The sequence below is a fragment of the Labrus bergylta genome, chromosome 9 (assembly GCF_963930695.1).
Source record: "Labrus bergylta chromosome 9, fLabBer1.1, whole genome shotgun sequence".
Classification (NCBI taxonomy): domain Eukaryota; kingdom Metazoa; phylum Chordata; class Actinopteri; order Labriformes; family Labridae; genus Labrus; species Labrus bergylta.
The window spans coordinates 19,032,784-19,044,012 of NC_089203.1; the positions used below are offsets into that span (position 1 = coordinate 19,032,784).

Below are 11,229 nucleotides of genomic sequence, written 5' to 3' on the forward strand. Positions count from 1 at the left end.
TGACATTTTTATTATCAATTAATTGACTGAAGATTGCATTAAATAATGGTTTCCTCTGAAGATACTGACATTCAAACATTCAGGCTTTGTCTGACGCATCACAATGTCAAACGCCATTTTCAGTTCACTAACATAAAGATTACAAATACAAACACGTTTTCTCTGGAATCAATCTAAATACATGTTGGTGATCTAAAAAAACAACCACTGCTCACCTGAAAAAAAAACTTCAAAACCAGGGAAGGATTAATCCTTTCAAAGACAGTTTGTCTCCTCACCCTCACTGTTCGCTCTGCGGTGGACTAGAATAAGTGAGGGATACTGTTTGGTTGAAAAATAGGTTGGAGCTCAGGCCTTTAGGTTTAAGTTAAGTTTTTTACAGCACAATCCCAAATTTTGTTAGAATTCGGCTTTTATTTGCAATTTGTTTTGTCTGCATTAAAAAACAGCGTTTAACTGTTGACTTGAGTTCACCTGAGATGACTTAAGTTTAATAATAACAAGATTTTGTTAACAACAACAAGATAGCAACACAAAATCCCATAACAGCAACCAGTTAGGCAAATTTAATGTAGGCTTTGTGAAAGTGAGCTAATAAGACAAACATTATTTAGTCAGTCTTATCTCCAATTTTATTATTTTTAAGTACATCATTTACAGAAATTCTGTGAATCTCAAAACTAACTCACATCATTTTAAAGCAGGTTTCATCCACCAAGAACACAGATAAGAACTGTTAATATCTTTTGAGGGAATTAAAAAAAAAAAACAGATAAGCAGACTCTTTAGAAGACAATGACGAGTTTTAAGACTACAGCTGTAAATTACAAAAGGTAAATATTCATTTTAAACAGGCAAAAGATTATTTTATTAGAAATTTGGTTCAATTCTGCTGTAAAAGCTGGAATCAGACACCTGAGGCAGGAAACACTGTCCCTTCCCAACAAACAATTTGAATTTAAAATTAACTGAACTGAGCGGAGACAAAGGATAACCTGTTTACCTTACTTTGGGAGAAAATATTTCATGCGTACTTCTTTAAAAATGTAACAAGAGGATGTTAAATTATCTTGGATTTCTATATTTTTCCTATGAAAATGTCCTTCTGCATCAGATAAGATGTGGATATGTTAAAAGAGTTAATCCATAATTCATACACATCTCAACACTGCTCATTTTGGTTTATATTCTATACTGCTAACCAAATGAAGCATGCTTCACATTTGAAATTCATAAATTAAAAGTCACTTCTACCTACAGTATAAAAAAAACCAAATTAGAAAAAAAACAAGCTACAAAGACTTTCTCATGAAAAGCATTCTCAAATCAACATAACATCCTGTGTAACAAAACTGAAAATTCACATTTCATTTCAACAAAAACACACACACCTTGCACAGTGAGGGGCTGAAATACATGGAGGGGGAAATGGGTTATTCTGACAAGAGCTGAGCTCATCAAAGCTTCCACTGGTATGATTGTCCATGGCTATATAAGGGATGTATGGATTAAGAGTACCCAGTTTCACATTAAGAGTGCACAGGAGCAGATGACAGTTAATCAGTCATGTAATCAGTCATTCAACCAGCAGGACGGAAAAGTAGATGTGTGCGGGTTGTTATTACTGGGAGTGACTGTTTCCTTCAAAGCTTGATTTATTACCATCCATACTTGCGCACAAGGGTCCTTTTTGTTGTGGCTTAGACCAAGGTAGAAGAGGACCTTAAGATTGCTTAACCTTGTTCTTTTCCTGGTCGTTGACGTGCTGTTCCTCTCTGCTGTCCTCCCTCTCTGGCCGGTCATCGCTCTGGCGGGCAATAAGCAGTCGGCAGGTGAGCAGAATACCAAAGACTAGAGCGTGGGCATATCGTTTCAGGGGGTCTCCAACTAGCTGATGGAAGAACAGGACCGCTAGCATGACCAGAAGCAGCAGAAAGTTGGCCACATCTTTTGGCCTGCCGGGCACAAGGGTGAGCACCACGCCACAGCCCACCTCCAGAGAGCCTATGATCTTACGGAGCAGGACTGAGCTGATCCCAATCTTCTTCAGGCCTGGCAATGCCTTGGCATAGCTCTTGTATGCCCTTTTCTGAAAGAAGAAAAAAATTGTTGATGGTTTTTAAATCTCACAGATCACAGAACACCATCACAGATGTCATAGTGAAGCCATGCAAAGGTCCATGTAGGGTCACCATTATTAGGGCAAATTTCACCACTTTGTTGCTCAGCACAATTCATCTTTGTCCAAACCCAATTATTATAGGAAAGTATCTTCTAAGCAATTTGTGGTTCGCATAAAGCCTATATTCATGCAAGCTATCAAATTTCCCACCGGATATTTCAGCATCACCACCTGCAGGTGCATCCCACAGAATTTGCTCGAACACGCCGCCATTGCTTAACATACTCGTAATAAATGAGAAGCTAAGCAAGCTATCACGTAAAAAACGAGAAAGTTTAAACTTGCATTGTGTGACGAATACACACTGTGTGTTAAGCGCCTTTAAGCAAAAAATAATGACATGCTTTAAAAAAAAAACAGGGTGAATTCAATGTTCCGTAATCATCCGTTTCCGCTTTTTTTCGGGCAAATGGCAAACACATTCAGACTGTTGCGTGAGTGTTTTCTGGTTCATAGACGCTACCTTTTTTTTTTTTTAAACGATTACATGGTATTTAAACATGCAGCCTTAGCATATCTGCTAACTGTGATGTTTCAGACAGTAACTATTATCAGGACAGCACATTTTATTATACTACTGATTCTCCTCTGTGACATTACTCTACAGAGGCAGACTAATAAGACCAAACTCTAACGGAAGCATTCATTTCCCGTATATTTAACCATTGAGGTCATCATCTGCACACATTATTTGAGCATGAGAGCCTGTGTCTGCACCTACTCACAGAACAATGGCCTTTTACACCCCCCCCCCCCCCCCCCAAACAAGATGCGGACAGTGGTGTCGTTACGAGTTTACTCACCATTTCACTGTATGCATCTTTGCTTAGTCTCGGCGTGAGCTTAATTGTCCCCATGAACACAAAAAATAAACCTAAAGCAAAAGACAGGGCAACGATGGTTATTGTCCTTGGTGAGGGCATCTTCTCGCCACAGTGTTGGCAGCTGGCGCTTCCCAATGAATGGAAGTCGGACGGGTTGCAGACGCACCAGGGGGATGGGCTTCTGCAAGAACGACAAAGATGGCGTCGCGCTGGTCCCCTTCTGTTCTGCATCCAAGAGCAGGAGACAACTGTAGCCTGACAGGAGTTTATGTACAAAGTTAAACACACCTACTTTAATGCCGTTTCATTTATTGGTGACAAAAACCTCACCGTCATAGGCGATTTATATAGACTTTATTACTACAAAAATACTCCAGTAGGCTTAACTGTCAAGAGGGGGGGGGGGGGGGGGGGGCAGCAGTCAGAAGGTCTAAAAATGAATGAGTGACCTTTTTTTTTTATTATTGTATTTTATTGATCGGAAAAATCAAATACGAACCGATTAGGCCATGCGAGGGCCTTTCCATAGAGCAGGGATGGGCAACTTTGGTCACAGCAAGGGCCACATTCATTTAATTCTCACTGCCAGAGGGGCCAAATTGTAGGATACAAAAACGAAACGAACAAAAACGATTACAGTCATTTTTTTCCTCAAATTTAACTTCAACATATACCGGTGATCAAATATTATTATGGACATATTTCTGGTTTTCGTGATTTCATGGCATATTTAGTCATGTTTTCTTCATGTTCCCAATTAATTGACCTGAGGGCCACGTTGAGAGTTGATGGGGGCCGCATGTGGCCCCCGGGCCGCCAGTTGCCCACCCCTGCCATAGACCGTAAGGGCCTTACGTAGGCTAGATAATTCAATAATTCTAGCCTATCTTGAGGTTGCCAGGAAACCAGCAACGACTCTAGAAAGTCACTGCGCCACCTACAGTTTAGTCATAGAACCATAAATGTGCGATTCTACTTCCAAAATATTAATTATTCATTTGAATAAATGTTGATAAGATAGTTTTTGAGCTGCTGTTAGTTAAATATTGTAATTGTTTTTGATTGTTCTAGCTCAGGGGTGAGCAACTGGCGGCCCGGGGGCCACATGCGGCCCCCATCAACCCTCAATGTGGCCCCCATGTCAATTTTTACACGTCAATTAATTGGAAACATGAAGAAAATATGACAAAATCTGCCATGAAATCATGAAAACCAGAAATATGTCCATGATAATATTTGATCACTGGTATATGTTGAGTTATATTTGAGACATAATTGACTGTAATTGTTTTTGTATTCTACAATTTGGCCCCCTGGCAGTGAGAATAAAATGAATGTGGCCCTTGCTGTGACCAAAGTTGCCCATCCCTGTTCTAGCTATTTCCCTCTGTTTTCTTCCAGGCTCATTAAGCTAACTGCTTGTTTTAGGCCAACATAACAAATATGATTGTTATTGTGTAGGCCTATCTCATCTTACTCTCGAGAAGTAAGAAAATACTTTATCTTTCACTTTAAAGATAAAGAGAAGAGAAAGATGTTGACTCTGAGACAACACACCACAGCAATTTGGGCCATGTGGAAAACCGTATTGCAGAGAGGAATTTTAAAAGTTGAATCCCAAAGGCAATCCTAACCTTAATATGTACAGTCTGTGGTCATAACTGAAGAAGCGTTTTGGAAAAGACACAAATTAGAGACCTTCAACCGAGTCCAGTAAAACATCACAACCCTGTCTATGTGGTTATACCTTTAAACTAGAGACATGTTCTTTTTTTTGTTGTCAGTGTCAATCTAAATAACTTGTTGCTCAAATAATCACTTTGCTGTTATTTCTACTATAATGCAATCACCTAGGAGAAGCAAAACAAGCAGTGAAAAACAATTTTATTGTATAATTTAATGAATCTTACTTCAACAATGTCCCATACTATGACATTGTCTATTGCTGGAAAATGTCCAAACATGTATAATAAAAAAGGGAATACAGTTAAAATGTACATAGAATGATACAAACAAAATATTCTTTAACATTTTGGCCAGGTGCACAGTCCCACATTTAGCTTATAAAATGTCTATACTTTATATATAGCCTACATTAATCCTAGGTTTACATGTTTTGTTTTATTCTATGTCAATAACATTTCTGGCATTACATGTTTATGCAGGCGTGCCCTTCACTACACAGTGGAATTTGCATTCGTTCCAAAGGTTCAGGAATCAGGTCCAGAGTCTATAGACTGTGATAAAGACATGTAGGCTAGTAGTAAGCAGCAGTAAAAAAAAAAAAAAAGGGGTTCATAATAAAAGGTAATACAACAGTTTGTACAGGGATGTAGTGAAACCAGTATATTTCTGCTGTCGATCACATCCTCACCCAGGTTCTCACTCTCCCTTTCCCTGATCCTGGCGTTCCTTCAGAGCCAGTATTGCTTTTCGGTAAAGATCTATTAGGAGACAGGGTAATCTTTTTAAAAATGAAAGCTGTGACTTCATGGTTAGTGTGTTTGATTTGGAGATGGAAGAAGTGGATGAGGCTCACCAAAGGTAGCAGACAGGTCCACTGGTTGAGAGTAAACTCCAGACATCTCCTCTGTGTTGATCTTGTTTTTCCTCTTTACTTTGACAACTTTCTTTTTCCTCTTCTTCTCCCCTTTGGCTGAAATCAAGATTAAAGACATGTTACATTTCTTCTTCTTTTTGAACAGCAAATAACCCAAACAAGAGAACTTAATGATTTATGTCAACCTTTGATTGGCTTTTCTTCATTTCCAGGTGATTCTGGCATGTCCAGAGTCTCCTCCTTCACCTTTGTTTTGCGTTTGGGTTTGCTTTTTTTGGGGGGGATCAGGGCACTGCTGGCTTTCTCTCTGTGACCCAAGTTTTCATGCTCTCCTTCATTGCTGTCTCCCTCATCTTCCTCCGGATCATTCGCTGTTTCTTTTTCACTTTCCTTGACCTTAACCGGCCTCTTCTTCTTCTTTGTGGTCAGCTTCTTCTTCAGAGAGGTTTCCTGTGAATGATAATGCAGACAACTACTTTTCACTATTTCCTGACATTTTATAAAATTAAGGGAACAAATTTTGAATGAATGAAATAATAAACCATATTAAGTGATGATGCAACTTCCTTTGGTTGCAGCCCTTCAAAGTGGTAATGAAGTGATAACTGAGTGTTGTTTTTAAAAAGGATGTGTTTCTAACCTTCTGCAGCATGCTCCGAATGGGTTGCATCTTTCCTTCACCCTTTGTATTTTTTTCCTTTTCTTTTGGCCGATGAACTTTGCGAAGATCTGACTTACTGGATCGCATCCTATGGTGAGAAATCATTCAAATAATACATAGTGTGCTTAGGTTAATGTGGCTCTGTAAAATAGTTGTGCGACAGAAAGATGTGAATAATAGACCTCTTACCGTTCCCCTTTAGGTTTTCTGCGATTTTTCTCTGTTTTCCATTTATTTTCCGTCTCCCTCGGATCCAGAGGCCTCCTGCTGTCCTGGGCGACGCGAGTACACAGCTCGGGATAATCCAGACAAACAGCACGCAGCAACCAGCGAAGGCCTCGTAGGGTCTTTCTGTCCGACCAGCGCCGCAGGTCCATTAAGGCTGAGCAAGGCTCCTGGGAGGGAAAGGAACAAGTTCCGTATCTGTCTGTCTTTATAATAATAGCCATAATAATAATAATAATTTATACTTTATTAATCCTGCGAGGGGAAATTCTGTATTTATCTGTGTTCTGTTCCTGTATAATGACATTTATATTAATTCAGGTAGGAATTTTGGAGCAACACTCACGATATGGCAAAGAGAGCGGCTTTGGTTAACCAGATTCTCCAGTGACAGAATCTCAATCAGCTCACTTCCCAGCAAAGCGTTCATTTTGTCCTGTTTGTTTGCCAACCTGAAAAATAGATAGTGTCCCTGAAGTTTACTTCCTCGGCCACCAGAGGGTGCCATACATTTTGCACAGTATTCTAGATCACACTTGAAAGTTGAAAGTATAAAGTTGAATATGATTACACTAAAAGAGGTTTTCCTGCCACTCTTGGTTGCTTCAGCAGCTCAACAAGGACCTCCTTGACCTCCTTTATCCTCTGCCTGTCACTGGAGTCCACCACAAAAATGATCCCATGGGCCTCCCCGCAGAGCTCCCTCCAGGCCCCTCTCGCCTCTGCTGATCCTCCAACATCCAACAGGTTGACCAGGTAGTTCTCCACTCTGAGCTCATGTCTGATGCAGCCCTGGGTGGGTCCTGCTTCCACACCATGGGGGACTTGAAGCGAAAGACAAGAGAATAAATTGTGGTTTTTCCTCCATAAGCATTTAAAAAGACAAATACTTTTGATTTGTTGAATTACCTCTTAACATCCCTCTGATGGAGGAGGTTTTTCCTGCTTTGTCAAGACCAACCACCAGAATGGTTGCCTTCCTGCAGAGAAGTTTGTGCAGTTTAGAATTTAACTTTGGATAAGGCTATGCTTGACAAATTTAAGCAAATTACAGGAAACAGATGGTATCAATGAACTGTTCAGAACATACAAATTCATATAAGACGTTTGGAGGCTCTGACCCATCTAATAGCTTGTAAATGTAATCATTAATTTCTTTTTTTTTTTTTTACATATACAGCACATCCAGGAATGCTCCAATGTATTGTAAGAGTATGTAAATCAATCGATCATGCATTATTTGTACCTGACTGGCTCCTGTATTTTGGAGACCCAGGTGCAGCAGTTGCTCAATAAGTTGAACATGTTTCCTCGCGGTGAAAAAGGTGTGCACAGCGGCCACCATCTTCTCTGGAACTGGTACCTGCAGACAGAGAGTCATCTCTGGTATGACTCACAAACATTCACACAAAAGTACAGCGCAGCTACAACCAAGAGATGCTATGTGTCTGCTGTGGGCTGAGGAGGCTTTATATGGTCAGATGGTCGGACATTTAGGTAACGCTTTGACTGCCAAGTTTTGTCCTCTCTGTAGTCCTAGAATCTAAAAATAGCTATAAGCTATCATTCTGTTACATGCTTTAATTTCAAAGTTCTTTCTCTTATCAATAATCAATCAGAAGCATTCAATTACAAATATATATATATCTGCTGCCAATCTTAATTATGATCATTTTTTCAAAATTTTCTCCGTAAATCTCAGTATTATCTGCTCTGCCACTGATGATGATGTCCAGGCATAGTTTCTACCATGTTTGGGGAATTATGACTATCTGCTCTAGCTTTGTAATACACATGCATCAGGTGCGTCAGGACATGTGCTAAAAAAAAAAAACACCTCCATATCCTTCAATCCTTCGTACAGAGCATCTGCTGAGGCTGCGTAATCTGCTCAAGTCGCTTAAGAATGGCCTGCTTTCAGTGATGGTAACAAGCTGACCCATTTTGTTTTGACTGAGGAAGTCAGTGAAGTAATCATGTAAGTAACCATGTCCCTAAAGTTTAAGTAAGGATGCTTTTTTTCCCATGATTGACAAGGCATATGAAGTCGCAAGTTAGTACAACTGAAAGTATAAGCTGTTAGCCGTGAACAAGATATATCAACCGTCCACAGGAATGAGCGTGCAAATTGTGAGCTGCGTCAAAGTTTGAATTTAAAAGATGCATGTGGTTGTGCTATGTTAGAAGTGATGCGGGTTACTGAGCTTTTTTTGTTTCAATTTCAAGTTTGGTTCTAGTCTACATCTCGTAAAGATATATGTGTTGATATATGTGTTGATAATTAAAAGCTTGAGTAAAAACACAGAGAATCCTCCAAATCTAACCCACAGCAGTCTGACAGTCGATAACATTGTGATTATAACTGGTAGAAAGGATGTGTTTCGTTCATATTTCTAAGAAACACTTTGAATAACCGTGCACCAGTGTGAATTTAAAAATACAATGAGCTACATACACACATGTGGGTAAACACAGTGAATCAACTGACAAAGTAGTTCAAACTCACTGGACACTAAACTAGTAATACCATACTGTTGAGAGACTAAACCAATCTGAATATTTGCAGGATTACTTTAGTTTACAGAAAGAATACGAGCAGATATATAAAGAATACTTACAGAAGCAAGTCTACGTCCATGCATTTGTTTGGGTGTTGCTCTCTGTTAACATCTTGTTCCCACCAGCTACAAATCTAATCAGGCTCACACTAAGCTTTTAGTCACCCCATGTGGGAGGTACAAACTGGGAAGTGGTGTTTTAGTATTTCAGCCAATCGCAGTGTCCCCTGAGCCGATCACTAACCCTATTGGACGGCGTGGTTCCTCTTTAACGAGACCAAAACGAAGGTGTGTATATCTGTCCAGGAGAACTAAATTTGTCTCATGGAGTGATGTGTGACGTGATCTTCTGTTCCTTCTGAAGCGTCACCTAAAGACAATTTAAACAGATTTAGACAACTTTAGTCACACAAGAGGATAATGACAACATCACATTAGTAATGGCCCGGTGTTGTCACACTGATGTGTGTGAGACAATGTTTGCAGTTGTATTTGAACTGAAGCTATAAACATAGACTGTCATCAGGATGACGCATCGGTCTAATTTGTTAATAAAGTTGATCTTAATACTGCAAGTGTTGCTGGAGCTTTTTGACCTCTTCTAGCCTTTCACTCTTCATGCACCTTGGTGGTTGGAGAAGAACTTTGTTACCATGGAATTTAGATGCTATCATGTTGTAGTTATCTTTGTTGGTGGATGTATAATGTACTTTGTTACTGTGTTGTATAAATACATTTATGGATTTATATGATGCAACATAAGAAGATAATTAACCTTCTTTTCTGTAAATCCATAACTGTTTTTTATTATTTCTCTAAATGTATGTTTATTCTTATAATTTTCACACACATTAAACAGCCTTTAACCCAAACACTGATGAAATAAGAGGTGTGTAAGCATAGGTGAACTCGTCTCAGTTTAAGGTAAGACCAAAAAAATAAGCTGAAATAATTCATCAACAACAACAAAATGAATCAATAATAATAAAGATTGAGCAGAGGCATACACATACCGGTAAATAAATTCAATACTGTTTAACTTCAATTATCATGACGGAAACCAGATAATATTCCAGGTGTTGTTGTTTTCGTGTTTCTGTCGTGTCTTGAAGCCTGCTGCAGATCTAATTTCCTTCAGGATAATAATGATGTTGGAGTTGAAGCATGAAGCAAATGTGTTCATAAAAACCATCTCATCTCATCTCATACACAAGTAAATAAAATGTGTTTAAAGGGGGGGGGGAACAAATGATCAGACTTTAAATTTGAAATGTTCGGTGCAGCATTGGTTCTCTCTAACATTTAAGGGCAGGTAAACACATTACATAACGCTTTAATACAATCATCTAATTAAGCCGGTCACACCCATCTTGAAATGCTTCACCACTAGATGGCGTCACACTCACAGGATGTATTTTCAATGACTGCATCTGAAAGTCTCTAAACAACATAATAGCTCTATGTTGTATTCTTTGACAAGCTGAGAGGAACTTATACTAAAGCTTAAATCTCTGTTGAATCATCAATGAATGTATTGTAATTATGAATGTATCTCTTCTATCATGTTCTGCCTACACGGTGTACTGTTTGATTAGTATAAAGTATAAAGACAGTAGGCAAAATTGTAGAGCATCGTCTGATAAAATGAAATTATTATTTTGACCTAGAGCAATGGTTTGTGTGCATGCCTGATCTCATTATGTCTTTAGACCAACATCCAATCAGGCGCTGCCCTGCTCTGCTGAGTAGACTCATCCCAGACTGACCACAGCCCTGTGTCAGCTGTTACACACACAACAAACACACGGACACACACACACACACACACACACACACACATTCACAGTACAAAAACAGCAGCAGCTGAGGGCCGCGCCCCCATCTGCTCCTGCCTGCTCTCCACATTGCAAACATGTTCTAAAGACCTCCGAAAGGCTTGAATTTGTCATCTGGGTCACTGTCAGACTACTTCAGAGATTCTGCTTTCAAATGGTAACACTGAGGGAATTGTTCAACCTTCTTGGAAATGCATATATTCATTGTTTTTCCCAAAGTTAGATTAGAAGCTTTGTATAATTGTCATGTGAATTAAATATACAGACAGAAAGGGGAAAGGATAGGACTATCAAAAGAGTCTGTGTCCAACAGTAATACAAATCCTCACACATGCACTCGCAATCAGTTAGGACAAGGCTTACATGAGAATGATACTCCCTTGT

At 39.3% G+C, this 11,229-nt stretch overlaps 2 protein-coding genes across 2 annotated transcripts; both read right to left on the reverse strand.

Moving 5' to 3' along the window:
• Positions 1 to 618: 618 nt before the first annotated feature.
• tmem35 (transmembrane protein 35) lies at positions 619 to 3,189 on the reverse strand. The gene is made up of 2 exons (XM_020645431.3): positions 2,986 to 3,189; positions 619 to 2,089 (listed from the first exon to the last, which is right to left on the reverse strand). Exons 1-2 carry the CDS (start codon positions 3,103 to 3,105, stop codon positions 1,724 to 1,726), a joined length of 486 nt encoding a protein of 161 aa, XP_020501087.1. The 5' UTR covers positions 3,106 to 3,189; the 3' UTR covers positions 619 to 1,723.
• Positions 3,190 to 4,873: 1,684 nt separating this feature from the next.
• Positions 4,874 to 9,221, reverse strand: arl13a (ADP-ribosylation factor-like 13A). Its single transcript, XM_020645440.3, has 10 exons — positions 9,071 to 9,221; positions 7,699 to 7,815; positions 7,362 to 7,432; positions 7,024 to 7,276; positions 6,799 to 6,904; positions 6,417 to 6,622; positions 6,207 to 6,315; positions 5,752 to 6,016; positions 5,546 to 5,662; positions 4,874 to 5,450 (listed from the first exon to the last, which is right to left on the reverse strand). The coding sequence occupies exons 1-10, from the start codon at positions 9,088 to 9,090 to the stop codon at positions 5,389 to 5,391; spliced, it is 1,326 nt and encodes a 441-aa protein (XP_020501096.1). The 5' UTR covers positions 9,091 to 9,221; the 3' UTR covers positions 4,874 to 5,388.
• Positions 9,222 to 11,229: the final 2,008 nt, after the last annotated feature.